The sequence below is a fragment of the Cynocephalus volans genome, chromosome 7 (assembly GCF_027409185.1).
Source record: "Cynocephalus volans isolate mCynVol1 chromosome 7, mCynVol1.pri, whole genome shotgun sequence".
Classification (NCBI taxonomy): Eukaryota; Metazoa; Chordata; class Mammalia; order Dermoptera; family Cynocephalidae; genus Cynocephalus; species Cynocephalus volans.
Window position 1 is genome coordinate 108,123,576 of NC_084466.1, and position 20,246 is coordinate 108,143,821.

The 20,246-nt window shown below is 37.3% G+C and overlaps 1 protein-coding gene across 21 annotated transcripts in view; it reads left to right on the top strand.

Annotated features, from left to right (window-relative positions):
- ANK3 (ankyrin 3) overlaps window positions 1-20,246 on the top strand; it is a 502,256-nt gene that overhangs the window by 318,656 nt on the left and 163,354 nt on the right. For all 21 annotated transcript variants that reach the window (XR_010024083.1, XR_010024084.1, XM_063103187.1 and 18 more), the window contains exon 8: window positions 11,067-11,165. Coding sequence is in view for 19 of the 21 variants with exons in the window: in XM_063103187.1 (XP_062959257.1) it covers window positions 11,067-11,165 (99 nt within the window). In the remaining 2 variants the exon portion in view is untranslated. The remainder of the gene's footprint in view (window positions 1-11,066; window positions 11,166-20,246) is intronic.

Consider the following 20,246-nt stretch of genomic DNA (forward strand, 5'->3'; position numbering starts at 1 on the left):
GGATGCACCCCCAAGAGTGGTTGGTCTAGATGACCCTGAGGTTTCATTCAGCTCTTGCTACTGAGATCTTGCAATATGAGGTAGAAAAACTTAACACAAAATTCAAGCTAATTTTGCTAACAGCTTTCATTTATTACTAGGGACCAGGAACTGTAGCAAGTTTCCTACCCATTATCTCATTCATTGCTCACAGTAATCCTGTGAGGTGTGGGTATGATTTCCATTTTACACCAGGAAGCAAAAAGTTCGAATAACTTCTGCAAAGTCACACAGCTCTGAATTGGTGGAGCTTGGGCTAAGAACCAGCAAAGTAAAATAAGACAATAAAAAATAATAAGGTAAAATAAATTACACTCACTGTGTAGTCCATAATATTTTCACATTGGAGACAGAATGTACTTGGGTTTCGGACTTAATCCAGGGTCATCACAAGAAAATCAGAACTGCTAGCAATCTCTCTTGTACTAGCTGGCGATTCGTTCTCTGCCTATACCAGGGGTGCAAGATTAATTAAGTACATTTTTTAGTCTGTAATAATCGCAATTTGAAATGGACTCTTGATACTTAGAAACTTGATGACCTTATGACAAATATATAAGATATACATTTTCTGGTACAAGGCAGTTTGTCTCTACAAGGAGAGAGTCTCCCTGAGTTTAAAAATTAAAAACAATTTTTGTAATAGTTTGAGTCAGGGCCTCTCACCCAGTTTTTCCCAGTTATTCCCAGCCAGTTTTCCCCTTAGATTCTGACTCATTAAATCTGCAGTTGGGACTTACAATCTCTGATTTTTAACAGTTCCTCAGGCGATTCTTCTGAACAGGCAATATTACAAGATATTGACCAAGGCCATGCTGTGAAAATCTATCTCTGTATAAATTGCCCAAAGTGAGTCATAGAAGTCTTTAAAAATCATTTGCTGATAATAAATTATTTTTATGTTTATAACCCTTTATTGACATAACCTCGAATTTACATTACATTTTACAGCTAAAAAAATACTCTTGTGTACAGTACCTCACTTGAAACTAAAAAAAAAAAAAAAAGGTATTTTTACACATGAGCAAACAGAGGCCCCAAGGAGTTATTTGTCCCAGATCCTACTGAGAGTAAAGTGGCAGAACAAGGATTTGAAACCAGACCTTCGAACTCATTTTTGTAAGCCTCAGTTCACGGCCGTGAGGGCTGGTGGATCACTCTGGTGGGCTGGAGGGGAGTCAGCACAGTGCTCGGTGAGCGTCAGCGGTGCTGGAGACTGAGGATGGCGTGTTGGCCACTGGCACAGCTGGCTCTTCATGGTCCCTAGAAGAGCAGCTCCTTTGAACAAGTGCACTGCACACAGATAAAGCAGTTTGAAGCAGACTGATTTTGTTATTTCCAAACCACCTTTCTTTAGAAACTTCAAAGCCATTATTTTCTTTACTTGACATGTTTAAAACTTCAGCAAGCATCTGATTTATCCGAAGACCAAATGAGGGCAAGATACCTGAGAAATCTTGCCTAGAAAAGATACCTAATCACTTCAAGTTAACTAACATCTCAAAAGTCTACAAGAGTGAATTGCTTTCTGAAGGAGAAAGAAAAATATTCGACACAGAAATTAACAATTTACTTCCATATTATTTATCAGAAGTGATGTAGGAGTGTGGAAAATTTGTCACTGTAAAGCTCCTTAATGTTTTTGGTTTTTAAGAATTTTTAATGGTGGGGTGTTTGAAAAAGGGGTAGAATTTTGTATTAAATTTATAGCATTCATTAGAAACATTATGGAAAATCTAATATCATTAGCTCTACTCATTTTAAAGAATTTTAAATTTTAAAATAACTTTCCTCGATGTATAGAGAGTGATTGATAATTGAATTTTAAATGCCTCTTTCAGTTCAATTCCTATATGTCTGTCTATTCACAGATTTCTTTATTATGAATATTCATGAAATACAAAGCTAATTATCACCCCTCGTGCCCATGATGTGAGGGCCAGATTCATGCTGGCAGCATACCCATTACCAGAAATTACTTTTGTACCCCGTGTCCCTCACCAAATTATCCCCCAACCCCCCACTCCACTTTGTAGCCCTAGGAATGTTCCCTCCCTCTGTAAGACTAAAGTACTACTGTATTCACAGATATTTCTAACTAGGAGAGGCTTTCTTTACTGTAACACAGATAGCAGGCTCCTTTGAATGAGCATGAATAGTGACACCTTTATTTATTCATTTTATTTTTTAAAGCGAGAACAGGTTGAATAGAATGAAGAAGAGATACAGATTTCACAGAGATAGGTTGCCCTACTCCAGAGACTGACCAGTGCCCACCCTACGTTTAATACAAAAGTGAGAAATACACACTTGAAGTTCAGCACAGAGTGCAGGCTGGCTCAAGAGAGTCAGCAGCCACGTGCTGAAAGTAAGCTTGATACAAAAAGAAAGAAAGATGCCCTCACGACACAGTGAGCAACAGCCCTGCCTTCTGCCAAGATTCAGCTTTTCTAGTTTTGTCATCTAATACATATTCATGACCTCTAATGAATATCCAACTAAGGGGGTGGTTGCCTGTTACATAACATAGTCTTGCACATGCCCAGTTGGTTTCTTTATTGAGCATGTTCATTGGTGATATCCTTTTTTAAAAAAAAATTTGATTTATCATTATACAGTATAGTTGATTTTCATGTCCCTTTACCAATTCCTCCTTTTCCTACCTCCCTCTCCCCCATCTCCCCCCATCAACATCTTTCAGTTCAATTCCTATATGTCTGTCTATTCACAGGTATTTCTACCTGGGAGAGGCTTTCTTTACTGTAACACAGATAGCAGGCTACATTTGAATGAGCATGAATAGTGACACCTTTAAAGGAAATGTGAAAGAAAGCCATCAGTTCTTCTTCTTTAAAATGACAGAGCTGTAGTAGCCACTCTTGTAGATATTGAATGTTTATTACCTTTGAAGATGCCATTTCCTTTTGGTTGGAGATTGTATGTCAGCAGCATTTTCTGCATAGAGACTATGCTACTTGGATTCAGAGCTTGACCTAACGGTTGCCCAAGTTAGGAAGAGATTCACTTTCTTGATATATTTTTTCCTCTGACTCACTGGAAAGAGCCAGCAGAGCTTTTAGAATCAGGTTCAAATCTCAGCTCTGGCATTTTCTAGCCATGTGACCTGTAACCCCCTTCAGCTTCACTTTGCTCACCTGTGAGTTCAAGTTAATGGCATCTACTTCATGGGTTGTAGCGATAAAATGAGATGGTGTATGTCTCATAGGGCCTGCACATAGCAGGAACCTCATAATTAGTGGTTTCATTTCATTTTAATTACATTTGTTCTTATGTGAAACAAATAGATGCTTAGTCTAAATCAGTAGGTGTCAATATATTTTTGCAGAACTCTTTTTTTTTTTTCTAACAAATTCTTATAGGATAAAAAAGTGTTTACTATTTCAATCTTCAAGCCCCAAATTTCTCATTGTTTAGGGAATTATGGAAACCCTGAAATGTATACTGAAAAAAGTATTTTTAAAAAGCACATATTAAGTCCACAGTGGTATGTTGGACTTGCAGAGGGAGAGAACATACCTTGGGATACAAAGCGGAGTGGTGGGGAAAGGGGGAGGGAGTGGGAGGGGGGATCTGGGGTACAAACACAATTTGTGGTAAGGTGCATGTTGCCTGTATGGATCTGACCTTCACATCTTGGGCATGAGGGGTGACAATCAGCTTTGTATCTCATGAATATTCATAACCAATTAAAAAATAAAAATAAAAAAATAGAAAGCACATATTGAACACTCCTTAGGATGGCTACTAAAAAACAAAAAAGAAAATAGCCAGTGTTGGTGAGGAGGATGTGGTGATATGGGAATCCTCGTGGACTGTTGAAGGTAATGTAAAATCAAGCAGCCATGGTGAAAAAAGTTTGATGTTTCCTTAGAAAGTTAAGTGTAGAGTTACTTTATGATCCAGCAATTCCACTTCTGGGTATATACTCAAGAGAATTGAAAGCAGGGTGCCAGGAGATATTTGTACACCCATGTTCATAGCAGCATTATTCACAATAGCCAAAAGGTAGAAGCAACTTAAGTGTCCATGAACAGATGAATGGAGAAAGAAAATATGCTGTATACTCGTATATACATTGGAATATTACTCAGCCTTAAAAAAGAATGATACGATACATGCTACCACTTGGATAAATTTTAAAGACAGTATACTAAGTGAAAGAAGCCAGTCACAAAAAGGCAGATACTGTGATTTCTCCTATAGAGATAGCTAGAGTAGTCAGATTATAGACACAGAAGCTGGAGGAGAGGAAAGGGAAAGTTGTTTAATGGGAATAAAGTTTCCATTTTTCAAGATGAAAAGAGTTCTGGAGATTGGTTGCAGAACAATGTGAATGTACTTAGCACTAGTGAACTGTACACTTAAAAATGGTTAAGATGAGGGCCAGCCCTGTGGCTCACTCGGTAGAGTGCAGTGCTGGGAGTGCCGAGGCCGCGGGTTCGGATCCTATATAGGGATGGCCAGTGCGCTCACTGGCTGAGCGTGGTGCAGACCACACCGTGCCGAGGGTTGCGATCCCCTTACTGGTCAGAAAAAAAAAAAAAAAAAAATGGTTAAGATGAAAGTTTTATGTGGGCCTGTTAATGAAAGGACCCGCAGATAATCACACAGGGAAATCTACCAGTTTACAGGCCCGCAGCATTCATGTGGACTTTCTAATCAGCTTTTAAAGAATATTATCAGATTCTCCTTTTCATTTAATTTTCAAAATCTATCATTTCCTGGTTGTTTTTACAACATAGACATGCATTTATTTGGGGGGGGAGTTTTATGTTATTGTGTTTTACCACAGTTAAAAAAACTTTTTAAAAAATGTTAAAGCATATATTGAAAAACCGTAGGACATCTCCAAAGATGCAAGGGGAAAAGAGAGTTTGTAACTGAAGAAAGAGGTCCAAGATCAGCTCCTTTGCCAGTCTTCCTGCCCTCTGGCAGCAGCTGGGATTGTGTCTGTTGGCTGAGGGTGTGCATAGAAGTAGGTGTGGAATATTTACTGTAAATATGGTCTGCCTTCCCCAACTAAATCACTCCAGAAAACCAGAAGAAGACCTGGCAGTGCCTTATCTAAATTGTTGATGGTACCATCCTCTGTTAATCCAAGTGGAAGTCTCTGACAGTATTAACAATAAACAGCCTCATATTATCTTTAAGATAAAAGAAATAAATCTCTTGAGTTATTTAGAGCAGAACAGATCCCAATACTCAGAGCCTGATTCCACAACAACCATCAAATGTGCAAGCATTTGCTGCTGCTGGCTGGGGAGCCCGGCACTGTTGGGTATCGAATCAAGTGGGATTTAGCTGGTCTCCCTGGGAAGACAGTGGAGTGGAGGAAGTGTGGATGGCACCGATATCTTCAGTGGCAGTCTCAGCAAGGCCATTATGGGCTTAATCTCCTTATCCAGAAAGCACAGGGGGAGAAGTTGGTATAGAATAAGCAAGCAGTTAGCAACACTGGAGAAGAGAAAAAGACTTTATCTAAAAAAGACCTATTACATTTAATTAAAGCCCCATGAAGATAGAGGAAATGGACTTTTTCTAACAATGTTGGTCATGTTAATAATGACTGCTACAGTGTAAAGGAAGTTTCCCAGTTTATTTTATGCTTGTGTTACAAATAATAGGCCAAGTCTTACTTGTCTGTCAGTCTATGATGGCTGGAGTGTTTTCTTCTCAGTATATTCAATTTTGAGGAATTTTCGTGGATATATCCTTGAAATCTCAAATCCTTATTATCGTTTGTATATATTTTATGGGCTTCTTAGGGCATTAAAAAAATTAGGCATTCTCACAAAAAGAAATGAGTACAGATACATACTACAGCATGGGTGAATGTTGAAAACATTATGCTAAGTGAAAGAAGCCAGACGCGGAAGGTCACATATTGTGATCATATAAATCACATATAATTGGTCGCATTTATATGAAAGGTCCAGAAGAGGCATATCGATAGAGACAGAAGGTGGATTAGTGGTTAAACAGGGGCTTTGGGGATGGCGGAATGGGAAATGACTACTTAATGGTCTGGGATTTCTTTGGGGGTGATGGAAATGTTCTAGAATTAGATACTGGTGGTGGTTTTACATCCTTATGAACATACTAAAAAAAAAAAATCACTAAATTGTACACTTTAAAATGGTGAATTTTATAGTATGCCAATTATATCACAGTAAAGCCATTATAAAAATAAACTATTGGAGAACAGTGTCAATAAAAATTTATAGAAATATGTTTTTATACTCTCAAGGAAATTGAAGGCAACAGTAATTCAATTCTATATTTTTCTATCTTGTATTAAAATCTATATGACTGTTAAATATTATTTATCAAAAATGTATTGATTACCTGGTGATTAACAGATACAACCGATCCTCTTAGAAGCTAAAAGACTTTTTAAAAGATCGTGTATCTATGGACTGAACAAAGATGGTAGTAACCTTTGCTTAAATGTCTTTCCTGTGCTTTCTCTGTGTACCTATTTGCTAATCATTTTCTGTTGCTGTTCATAATAGGAATAGTGCTGAAGTATTAAAGAATAGAATGAAAAAATGTAAAGGTCTTAAAATGTGTGTTTTAAGGGCAAATCCTTAACACATTGAAATCTTGATCTTCAAACATCTTGTTCTGCCACTTTGACTTTTTTTTAACCATAAAAGTAACTTGAGGCAAAAATTTTTATAAGTGGTAAGAATTAGAGAATATATTGATTCCCTCTCAACTTAATATTTAATTATTTTGGAATTTGTGTTCATTGAGAACATGTCAAAGAACCAAACTAAAATAGTCGTATTATTTCATCTTTCGTTATCTAAAAGATTTGACTGATATCATCCACTTACTCTTTCCTTAATGATAACCTCTCCCAGATATTTTTGAAGAAAAGGAGAGACATGGGAAGACAGGGGGTGGGGAAACCAGTAATCAACAGTCCTTTGTATATTTAAATGAAATGAAATGAGAAGTCTGCCATTTATCACAAGCAAGGTAGGAAATGATCCTGATTTCACTTTGGGGAGTTGCTCTGGTGATTATTTTATGAAATGAACTTGGCTGGGTTTTTCAGAAACAGCTGAGAAGGAAGAAATAGGCAGGTAATTAATTCCACTGTTTCTCAGAACGGATAGGTGTTTTTTCCAGGTTCCTGTTCTCCATAGTACCTGTATGTTCCTCTCATGTTTTATCACATATATCATGTTCTATAACACATGTATCTATCATGTTACATCAGCCACAGCTCGACCCAGGCTTCCTATTCCTCTCAACTGCTCCTTAATCCAGCCACAGTCTCTGAAGTCTTCACAGACTGAGCCTGTGCTGAGCAGATGCTTCTCTAACAGCTTTTGCATCCATCATCAGAACTGCTCACTTTAGCACCTTCTTACAGTTCACTGGTTACTTCAGGTCTGCATGTCTTTTCTACCCAGACTATTTCATAATACCCTTGTGAGATGTGGTTAAAAATAGGCTTAGGCTGGGGTGTCAGAGAAGTGTCAGTGCTCCTCCCTTGGTGTCCTCTGTACGCTCCTGCCTCTCCTTAGCAGTTGATGACCCTTGTCACCCCATGCTAGGCTCGTGCTGGGCTCAGGGTCTTTCATTCAGACTGAGCCTTAGACCCAGAAAGGGTGCCTGGCCCAGGGCTGGGTCTCCTTCCTTTCTACTTTGGCAGCCCCTGTCTTGGATTTATGGTTACAGATTTAATAGCTCTTCATTTAAACTGCCAAACTGCATCCTAGCAAGCAAGTACGAATTTATATTTCACCAGCAGTAGATGAGGGTTCTCTGACACAAGGCTTTTTGTGTCTAACATTATTGGGTTCCTTTGATATGTTGGTATTCCACAATTCCGTTGCCTGCTGAGACAGTGGAAATGCAGCACCGGGTCTTGGGTATAGTAGGGCCTGATACATTTTTATGAATGAACTGTAACCAAAATATAGTCTATTGAGTGGTCCGGAGGTACCACTTTCATTGTGATTTCTTCCCAGTTGACAGGAGCAGTCACTGTGTGACTCAGGAATGGAAAAACAGCATGCATTTCAGTAGAAAGCTCCATCTGACAGCCATGAGAAGCAATGGTCTTTAGACAGAGGCATTCTGATTCCACCTGAAAATACCACAGACTGAGGGTTTGGAAACCTGAATTCCGACCTTGATTCTATCTCTAATTAGCTATTTCTTAATCTGCAAATTACTGATCAGTTCTATGCTTCATTTTCATTACCAGTCAAATAGGCTTAAAGATATTTATCCTATTTCACGGTATTGTTGTGCGAGTAAAATGAAATTACAGAAGTCCGAGCCCTTTACACTTTTGAAGTGCTCTAAAAATACAAAGTATTCCTCTAGGAAGAGTCAGAGAGCTCTAGAAAAATGTGGGAGTTAGAAATTAAAGGTACCCTTTTGACATCTACACATTTACGGTATGAGAGTACCCAAATATGGAAGAGGGCGAAATTAGAGTTCTTCACCCCGCTAAAATTAGCCTGTTTGTGATAAAGGTTAATTAAGTCCTTCTCAATCAGGCGAGAGCACATTTTGAAAGGGGAATAGCATGCAAGCCCTTACTCACGCTGGAGAGTGATGAGGTCTTCAAGTCAGATCCCACTCAGGGCTCAGTGAGTTCTTCTGTTGCAATGTTTCCTATACTCCTAACCTGACACCCCACGTGCTGTCTCAGGTCTAGAATTCATTCACTGTGCTGCTTGGGCCATTAGAGTGACACACACTTGCACTCAGGAAACAGACAAGACAAACCTAAAAGTCATCATGACGTTTATTTCCTTCTGCCAGCTTTCACTCACACCAGATAGCCCACACCAAAGATCAAATCATGCACCGCACACAGCATATGGTCTCATTTTCTCTTTTGTATCCCGTCACACACAGTTGAAACTTTCATCCATAAGACTGTAGGTCTAGAGCAGGGGTCACAAACTACTGCCTGCAGGCTACGTCCAGTCCACTCACTGCCTGTTTTGCTAAATAAAGTTTTATTGGAATGCAGCCACTCCCACTTCTTTACATATTGTTGGTGCTGCTTTTGTGCTGCAGTGACAGAGTTGAATGGATGTATCAGAGACTGTATGGCCTGCAAAGCAGAAAATATTTGCCATTGGTCCCTTTGCAGGAAAAGTTTGCCTACTCCTGGTCTAGAGCATCGATATTAGTCCTGTTCACTTCTCACCAGCATTACTAAGACAAATTTGTTCTACACAGGTCTCTTTCTTCTTTCACTTGATGAATTAATCACTCATTTATAGTTTAGGAATAATGAGATAAAGAGAGTGCACGATCTTCTTCACTTGTGGGAGAATGTACAATCATTAAAAGCATTTAGCTAGAAATGTTTACAGAAAATACGGGGGGAAACAACACTCCATGAGGATGCAATCCCTCAAGTCCAGGTTGTAAAAAATTCTACACAATGAATTACTCAGTGTCTTCAATAAATAAATGGACACAGAAAAAAAGGTGGAGTAGGGAGCTGTGGAGATTCAAAGAAATGTAAGGGACCTTTCAACCTACTGCAGTATGTGGACCTTCTAATTTGAACAGACCAACTAAGATAATCAGAGATAATGGGAGAATTTGAATGTAGATGGGGTGTTAGGTGCTATGAAGGAATTATTTTTACATAGTTATGATAATGGTATTGCGGTTTTTTTTAAAAAAACATCGGTATCTATTATAGATAATTAAATTACGGTATTTATGAGTGAAGTAATATGATGCCTGGGATTTTCTTTCTCCTCTTGTTAAGCTCCTTCAGCAAGAAAAAAACAATAGGGGGTATAGAAGAAATAATATTGGCAGAAGTTTGATATTTATCAAACCAGGGTGAAGAGCACCTCAAATTCATTATGCTTTTCTCTCAAACTTTGTGCATGTTTGGAATTTTTCATTACAAAGCGTTTTTTTAAATCATGCATTTAAGTGTTTAAAAGTTGAATCCTGGTTCTGCCAGCTGTTTCTACATTTGTAAAATGGGGGTTGTAATTCAGATTGCATACGGCATTATGAAGATTATGAGAATTAAATGAGATAGTAAAGAGTTTAGCACAGTCTCTGCACATGCAGGAAGTGATTGATACCTGGTAGCTATTACATTGTATCTGTTTCAAACTATAAATTTATAATCCCTGTGAATGTAGTTCATTTACGATATAATTGACCTTTGTGAACAACACACCTTAAACCCATATTGTTGCTACACAAGAATAAAAAACTAAAATAGGGGATTACTTTCAATATATTCACACATTTCCTTGACATGTGATGCCCAGTCTGAAAACAACCATAGCACCTATAAGATGCATGGAGGGAAAGCTAAGGTAGCCTACTACTGAAATCAAGGAGAACACGACTGGAATTTGAGTCCTAACAATCGGCCGTTCCTTAACAGTAGTTTTTTGTTTTGTCTGTTTCTTAATTATAGTTTTCTCAAATATTTCTAACAAGTGCCTGTAAACACATTTATGCACCATGGGCATGGGAAGTCACGTGACTATGCATGGAACTGACAGATTTCCCTGCTTAAATGACATTGTCTCTCCTTGACAGCGTGATTCTCCTACTGAACTCCAGGAAGGCTCTGAGTTACATGATACACCTTTAACTCAGTCTGGACTGACTTAATCGGCCACATGCTAGTCAACCACTCATTAGCCAACATGTATCACACTAATGTGTATGATAACACGTTGACTTAAAGGCACAGAATTTCTGAGCAAAACATTATCATCTTTTGTTGCCTCAAGCTATTGAAATAAACAAACTTAGACTCTGCCCCACACACGATCTCCCTTAAAATTCACCCCTTTTTTGAGTCTCCTTCTAAAGAAAATTACTGTCAAAGAGAAATGTTGGGAAGCATACTGTTCATAATGGATGTTAAAAAGCAGAAGAAGAAAAAAAAGAATAGAGATATGTTGGGGGAAGTTTAGAAAGCAATGTTTTGGTTGAACTGAGGATACCAAACTGTATTTTTTTTTTCTGTTTATCCACAGAATGACATCACTCCTTTACATGTTGCATCAAAAAGAGGAAATGCAAATATGGTCAAACTGTTGCTTGATCGAGGGGCTAAAATCGATGCCAAAACCAGGGTAAGGGAGCAACTTCTGTACACGCTTATATTTATTTTCAGGAAGTAGGAATACTTCTCCTAATTAATACCTTTGCATGGGTTCAACACTAGCTTTATTTTTGTTTCATTTGTTGTAATCTCCTGGAAAATGACTAATATATTTATTCTTCTTAAAATAAGGTGATCATCCATATTTATAAATCTTTAATACATGTTCAAATCGTGCCTGACTTTAATTATGGAAACAAGGTCTAAGGTTGTAGTTCTCATTGAGTAAATTTTCTAGCTGAGCTATTTGGTCAGTCTGATACTAAAACTGACAGTTACTGTATTTTTTAAAACAAATCTGTCTACCTTGTGCATTGCTTGTAGACATGTAAAATGGTGTGGCTGCTATGGAAAACAGTATGGAGGTTCCTCAAAAAATTAAAAATAGAACTACCATATGATCCAGAAATCTCATTCCCGAGTATATGTCCCAACGAAATGAAAGCAAGATCTCAAAATATTTGCACACCCAGGTTCATAGCAGCATTATTCACAATAGCCAAAATGTGGAAGCAACCCAAATGTCCCTTGACAGATGAATGAATAAAAAAAAATGTGGTTTATACATACAATGTAAAATTATCCACACTTAAAAATGAAAGAAATCTTGTCACATGCTACAACGTGGATGAACCTTGAGGACGTCATGCTGAGTGGAATAAAGCACCCACAAAAGGACAAATGCCACGTGATTCTACTTCTGTGAGATATCTAGGGTAGTCAGAATCATGGAAACAGAAAGAATGGTGGTTGCCAGGCACTGGGAGGAGGGGAAAATAGGAGATGTTGTTCAGTGGGTACTGAGTTTCAGCTGTACAAGACGAAAAATTTCTAGAGGTCTGTTATACAACAATGTGGATATAGTTAACACTACAGAGTACACACTTAAAAATAGTTATGAAGGCAAATTTTTATATTATTATATATAATTGTATTATATATATATGTATTTTACCACAATTAAATTTTTGCTAAAAGATTTAAAAATTACAAAACCCCACAAATCTGTCTAGCTAGGTGTTTGCGACACGTTGCTTATTCAGTGGGATGCATTGTGGTGGGAGAGAGAACTGGGACTTAGAAACTGATTTGAATCCAGATTCTGAGCTTAGCTAATTGACTTAGAATCTTTCACCTTTCTGCCTGTGATTTTCTCTGAAAATAAAGAAAATGAATGGCCACCTTGAAGGGTTACAGCAATGATCAAGATAATGTTTGTAAACTGTACATACATAAAGTAGGCCAGATATAAATCCCAGCCATTACTAGTATATCTCAGAGCCCTAATTAGCATTAAAATTCTAGCCAAGACATTTTCTTTTTTTAACATATCGTATGTTTGCTGTGAGGTCTGAGCAAGAGCCAGTCTAATAAAAAGGTGGGCTCACCATAACCATCCGCCTGTCTAAGGCATGAGATTGTTTCCCTGTCTTGTAATTGTGACTCCTGCAGCCCTCTGCTTCCCACTTCCAAGAATCCTGATCTCCATGTTTTTAAAACTGGCCTGGTAACCTCAACTTGATTCCTGTAGTGCTTTGATGTACTACTTCATTTGTTGTTCATTGCATTTATTAGCTCAACCAGTAAGTGATTACTGAGTGTTTACTATCGGCCAGACACAGCAGGTGAAAGAGCAAGACATGACAACACTTTCTCTGCCCTCATAAAGCTGAGGGGCCAGTTTGTCTTCTGTGCTCTGGTCCCAATACAGCCCAGCCATGGGTAATCAGCAGGAGACCCAGGCCTCTTTTCCCTATGACTACTGAACCTGAAAACCATGTATGTACCTTAAAAGAAACAAGTTCTCCAGAGAGAAAGCGTGAAGGAAAATGAAGGTTGACCCTTCAAGGACTGTCCAGCTGGGGAGGTAAATTGAATAGAGGTTTTATTGAACAGACTTCACATAGTTCCAGTAAGAAGCAATTATCAGTACAGTATGTAAAGAATGCCAGAACTGTTGCTTTAAACAACAGGGGGCTTGTGCCACCTGATTGTCACGTGGAGGGGAAGGGTCATTTGTAAATAGGAAGAATCTTTGTGAAGGGAAATAAAAGATCCAGGAGCCAAGCAGAAAAGGGAAGCTTAAAGAGATGGCTGGAAATCCAGCTGGGGTTTTAGAGGTTATGCGGATTGGAAATTACTTATGTTTCCCTCTCTTGACACAGTCATCAGTCACCGGAACAGCAAAAGTACTTGTCGGTCTTGTTGCGTCATTTATTAAACATGTACTGTAGTAGGTACATTGGGAGGAGAAAAGGGGAGCATATCAGGTCACAGGGGAGGGCCAGTAGAAAAACATAAAAATTCTTCTGAATAAAAGTATGGGAGCGATGAAATAATGTACATAGGCAAAATTTGGTAGGCTGCTTGCTTTCTATGCCACTTTGTCTCCCTGCTCTGAAAAGCTGTCTTATTTTCAACAGAGATGTAGAGCCCTTTTCACCTCCTATTCAGTTTCACTTGGGTTTACTTTTCTCCTGTGTTATGTGAATGATATGTGGATGTGAAGGAAAGACTTGAAGAGCCAGAGACAGAGAAGCCTGTTGTTCTTTCGTCATTGTCCTGCTGGAGTGGGTTGGGGGAAGGGTGTCAGTTGTGCACAGACTGAATTCCTGGAAGACTAAATGGAAGACTGTGTAGTACATACCCAAAATATGTGAACTATTTTGTGTTCTCATCAAAGCTTCCCTTCTCTCTTGCTGAAATGACGAAGTGGCGATTGGGTGTATGGGTGAAAGGGAGGGAAACAAGCTAAAATGTCAGAAAGCCATGGGGACAAGCCTAAAAACAGAAAGTAGAACTTTTCATAAATACAAGCTTTAACTACTGAGGAAACACATACTGTTATCTACCCTTCCACCTCCTGCCAAGTCCTTACTACTGTTGAGGCCACCTTGTTGTATTCAACAGATCTCACCTGTATACACACCAATCCCCCGAGCTTAGAGACAGGAAAACATCTCTGGACTTCACCTCAGAGGCCAGCACTGTAAAGGACTCTTTCCTGCTGTGCTATTCCCTGCATGGGCTGCTGGCCTAATAAAGGACTCAGTTTTAAAGGCAACTCTTAGAGCCCTTACATTCAAGGAGGTAAATTTGAATTGTGGTCTAGTAATTTAGGTGGGATCTCAGCAAGATCTCACCAGCTGGAAAAGCAGAATGAGAGTGGGTTTCATTTTACCCTGCTGCCTGATCTCTAGTCTTAAATGTGACTAGCAAGTGATGAAATTGTGACCTGAGGAAAGTTCACCCTCCTGAGACTCGGTTTCCTTCCAAGTACAGATAGGAAGTTGTTCCTGATGATCTCGTAAGCCTCTCAGCTGGAAGCACACTGCAGATTGTAACTTTTGGAATAATTAGTTACTGTAAAAGTCAGGGTGATTATACATGAGTCTTCCTAGGGTCTGATGAACCACAGAGCCTGCATGATTCTATTTAGCTCATTTCAAGAAAGCTTTTCCTATTTCCCTAGCCCCATAATGTTGGATAACTTATGTTCCTCTTGATAGCCAGGTGTAAGTATGTAGAGAATCTCTGTAATAGCGGTGGGAAATGTGCAGAGATATAAACCCTTATCAAGGCAGATTTTTCAGTCTGTTCTATCTGCAGCATTCTAATTTAAAGATGATTTATGAAGTTTATTTTTTCAATAAGATCTCAGTGGCTTTCTTTTTAGACTAAAATCTTTGCTAAAAATAACCTGTTATTTCCTTGCTCTCTTCAAAGCTAGCATGGGTGTTTGGTACCTGTTGAAGGAAGATACTTTGCAAGGGGTGGTTTATTGTCATTTTCAGTTTCCTTTGCATCAGTTCACAACCAATCAGAGACTCAGTAGAGACCCTACATAAGAACCGTTTTAGGTTTGAGTTCTCTAGCTCTTTTCCCTGATTCCTCTCCATCTAATAATAAAGGCAGCTGTGCTTGTCTTTATGGATTCAGAAAAGTTGCAGAGTTCCAGGTAGAGTCGGTGATGGTAATACTCTCATTCCCAGAAAGCTGCTCTAACCATGCCACTCCCAACTTCCAACCTTCCTCGCAAGGTGACACTGTCTCTGTCCTCATATAATCCCATTACTATAACACTGCATGCAAAGCTACACCTTGACACTAAGACACACATATTCGTCTGTAGCATTTAGCATACTTAGCACACTTCGTGACACATAGTTGATGCTTATAAGTATTCGCTGAATATATTGAAATAAAATACATTGCTTAATGTTACATTTGGCAAAAGACCTTATTTTACTTGACTTTTTACTGGTCCTACAAAAATGTAATTTTTCTCTCTGAAGTTAATGGCATCCAATTCATTTATAAGAATAAGGAGGCTTTTGTACACAGGTAGATGAAGAGTTTTCAGAGTACCTCCAATCTGTCAGTTGCTAAATTCTTACTGTTCTAGGAAGGTGTCAGGGGACCCTCAGATGTCCTGTAATTTTAGCCTGTGCTTTCCCAGAAATGCAATTGCTTCTATTTCTCAGGTTAAATACTAAGGAAAAAGACATACTGATATTGTCTTTTGCTTTTCATTATATTTCCAGGAGTGTGATTGCCTTGATTAACAATAAATTCTTGAAGAAAATATTAAATATTTCAGAGTAATAAAAGTCCCTCTCAAAGACAAAATTCTAAAAGAATACTTTCTCCTTAGAGTTCTGAGATAGACATGTTGACAAGAGCATTTGAAACAGTGCAAATGACTGTGGGTTTCTACATTAATCAAGACTAACTTGAAAATATTTCATAAGTGGGAACTGAAGAAAAAAAAAGAAAGATACAACAATTACAATAATTACTTGAACTCTCAAAAGGAGAGAATGGAACTGAGGAGACCAGAGGTGGGAAAGTGGGAGGGGGCATTAGGGAGAAATTGGTAAAGGGCCACAAAAAAATGTTTACATTGTGTAATGATAAAACTTAAAGAAAAAAATTTTTTTAAAGAAAATATTTCTTCATATCATACAAAAACATTGATTTTTTCATTTTTATGTGACAAATATAGTTAATTAAAAGTACTTATTTAGATTTTTTAAAAGACGAATAATCATGAAATACCCTTAGCTTTCAAAACATGAAAGAGTCTCTTTGAAGGAAAGCATGTTTTTGACAGTTGCAAAGAGTTCTGAGAACATGGAGGGAGCCTCTGCCCCTCTCCCCAGAGATTTTACACTGTATTGGAAACTCATCTCCTTTGCCAAATTAGAGATCTAGAAGTATTGGGTAAATGTCATATGCCTGGTTCTCTTGAAGAATCTACAAATCAGGCTCAGGACAATTACTATTTCAGTTCATTGCTAAGTGCTTCCAACTGCTGGTAGTCAGCAAGTAATCTTTTCTTCCTGTTTTCCCTTGATGTTTATCGGTAATGCTCACATCCAATTTTTTTAATAACTCAACATTAGTTAGGCACACAGGTACTCTAAAGTTATCAATCATAAACATCCTTAGTTATCCTCCTTCTGCAAAGGAAAGATACAATAAATAAATGTTATTATTGTTTTTCTAATTGTGACCACTAATTTGAATTTTTTAAACCTGAAACATCTTATTTAAAAAAACTATATAAAAGCACTTTTTCATATTTGAAATCATATTCTATAATAGATTTCTCTATATCTACCAACTGAAAAGTCAAGAATTCTATTGATTATCTTATGTATTCATATAAGGAATATTCATAAAGTGGTATGTGATAGAAATAAACCCAAATTATGATGGCATAGTGTGTAGAGGACACGTATGCTGTTTTTACTCAAATGTGTTATAGTCCTTGCTTCAAGTAATGATGGAGTAGCTTGCACTGGAGGAAGCCTCCTGCTGTTAAAAATCATAATCTCTGGACAAAACCAAGTCACTACAAGTTCCAGACTCTTTATAATGTAGCATTCACAATATTCAGTATATAATTTAAAAATTACTAAACAAAGTCAACTGGGAAACGTGACCTACAGTCAAAAGAAAAGTTAGATAATAGAAGCAGATCCACAGATGACTTAGCTGTTGGAATTAGCAGAATTTAAAATAAATATGTCAATCTGTAGGAAAAGATGGATATAATGGGTAAAGACAAGGGGTTTTAGGAAAAATAATGATACTATAAAAATCAAGAACCAGTGGAAATGCTAGAATTGAAAAACATAATATCTGAAATATAAAACCTTTATTGGATGGGATAAACAGCAGATTGAATACAAAGGAAGGAGGAATTGGTAGACTTGAACACAGGTCACAGAAAGTATCCATAATGAAGCACAGAAAGGAAAAAGATTAAAAATCAAATGCACCATGTCAGCAGCCTGTGGAATAATAGCGAGTTAACTCAATCCATGCAGTGGAGTGCAAGAGGCAGAGGAGAAAAAGAGCACAGCACACAAGATGGTTATATTTATTTCCAAATTTGATCATAAACTGCAACTCCCAAATCAAGGAACCTTAGCATACCTCAAAGAAGATAAATAATAAAAAAAAAAAAAAAAAAGCACATAGAAGCACATCATACTGAAACTGCTGAAAATCAAAGGTAGAGAGAAAAAAGTTTAAGCAGCCAGAGAAAAAGATATATCCTGAATGGGAAAATAAGAATGGGTTCTGACTTCTCATCAGAAACACTGGAGGCCAGAAGACCATGAAATATCTTTAAAGTGCTGAATGAAAATACCTTTCTAGAATTTATATCTAGTAAAAATATATTTACATAATAAAAGCAAAATAAAGACAGTTTCATATAAACAAAAGTTGAGATAACTTGTTACCATCAGACCCATACTAACTGAAATATTGAAGGAATTTCTTCCATCTAGGGGAAATGATACCAGATGGAAATCTGGATCTGAATAAAGGAAAGAAAAGCTAGAAGTAGTAAATATGTAGATAAAAATAAAAGGTTATTTTTCTTTCTTAAATTCCTTAAAAGTCAGTGTAAACAAAAATATCATTATATTGTGAGGTCTATAATATATGTAGAAATAAAATATATTTATAGCACAAAAGATAAAACTAATAGTATAAATGGAATTATAATATTACATAATTTTCATATATGAAGTGTAATAATTTAATACATAATATATGTAATATTAATATTGCCATATAACATAATGAATAATATAATATTATTCAGATTATGATGAGTATTATAATCCCTAGAACAACCCCTCCACCCCCCAAAATAAAGACTTAACTAAAAAGCCAAAGGAAGAGATAGCCAGTGATACATATGATAATTCAGTGACTATAATACTATATAATATTCACACAAAAGGAAAACAAGAAAGAGGCAATAAACACAAAGAATACAGTGGGAAAGTACAAAACAAATAGCTTAAGTGTGTGTTCTAGTCTGAGAAAGAAGGCTGTAGTTTTCCAAGCAGAGAGAACACAGAAGGATTTATCTTGTTTTAGTTTAATTTTAAATATGTAGAACGTATGGCAGTAAAACAAGGGTGGAAATGAGAAAATGGTATTTCTCCCTCCTGTGTATAAATGGCAGAAATGAATTCTTGATCTTAAAAAAACATTGAATGCTTGTAATTTTGAAGAGATCGCTTGGCATAGTAGAAGGAATCCAGTGGTTCAGATGGAGGCAAGCCTGAATGTAAACTCTAACTCCAAGCATTTACTTGCCATGTGACCGTGGGTAGGTATATGAATCCCTTGGAACAGCTTTCTCATCTGTAAATAGAACTAATGATGCTTTTCTCATGAAATTATTATAAAGACTAAATAAGATCACAAATATAAAGTGCCTGTAACATAGAGGGCATTTAAAAAAATATTTTTTTCCTTCTTCTTAGGCTACCTCTATAACTGCCCAACAGGCACAAAATGAGGATACAGTCAGAATTTTTGTTGAAAATACAAATATGAGAATAGCTTTGCTATTGGACTGTAATTGATGCCCTTTAGTTTATAATTGGCTATCATCATAATTCTCTTCTCCTGAGCACTGTCTACACTTTTCCCATTGTTTTCAGTTTTTAATTGAAGATTACGTTCTGTTTTACATCCACAATATAACCATAGATTTCTCTCTGCTCGACTTCTTTTTCCTTCTCTAGAGTGAGTTTTTTGCTCTGGAGGAAGAAAAGAGAGAGACCCAGAGGACACAAATCAAAAGAAATATGTCTCCCTTCTTGAAAATATTATTCAAGTTATGAATTTATATCACTCTAGTATTGGCTTTGAGCAAATTCTAAGGAAATATTCTTAGGTGTGATACCTTAATGTCCTGCTTCATGCTTTTCAGAAGAAAATCAGACCTGAAAGAAAGTCTTTTTGACCTTCGTGTATGCAAGGTTTTGTTCTTAGGCTGACACTAGAGCACATTCTGTCCAGCCAGTAAAGTGAAGTTCCCCACCTCACTAATAAGATGACTGTCACTGAAATGAAATGTGAGATCTGGACTGGCCAGTTTGCGTTGCTTCAGAATTCTGCCCAAGGGAAACTTGTTCATTATGTTAGTGCTTTAAAAATCAGGGGAACATGCAATTTCATTTTCCTCCTATAATGTTGCTATGGCAACTTAGCATCCCTCTCTCTTCCTCTCCTGTCCAATTGTGTATGTTGTCTTTCTTGAGGCAGCCTCCCACGATCCCCAAGAATTGCTCTTGTCATGCATTTTTTCAACTGGCAGTAGATGCTGTTGTATGCAGTTAAAGAACTGCTTTTTGGTCTAGGATCCATTCTAAGTGACACTGTACATTAATTGTGAATTTCCAGGGGTTGGGAGCAAGTAAGGATCCTTCTTTTGTATTGAAGAAAAGCATTACTCTAATTTAAAGAAAGGAGCACAATAGTTCACTGTTTTATTGCACAGCATGGTTTCCACACTAACTCTTCTTGAGCTTACAGTATACTGATCTAGAAAAAGGAAAAATCTTATTCAGAGCAAATTTGACAGCTGAGAGACTGAGCCACATTTTAAAATCTAATCCCAGTGTACAAGTCACTTATTATATTGACAATTTTATTTTTCTACAAAGGTATTTTAATAGAGCTTCTGAAGTAGACAAAATGAGTCTGCTCTTAAACAAAAAGGATAACAAGGAAA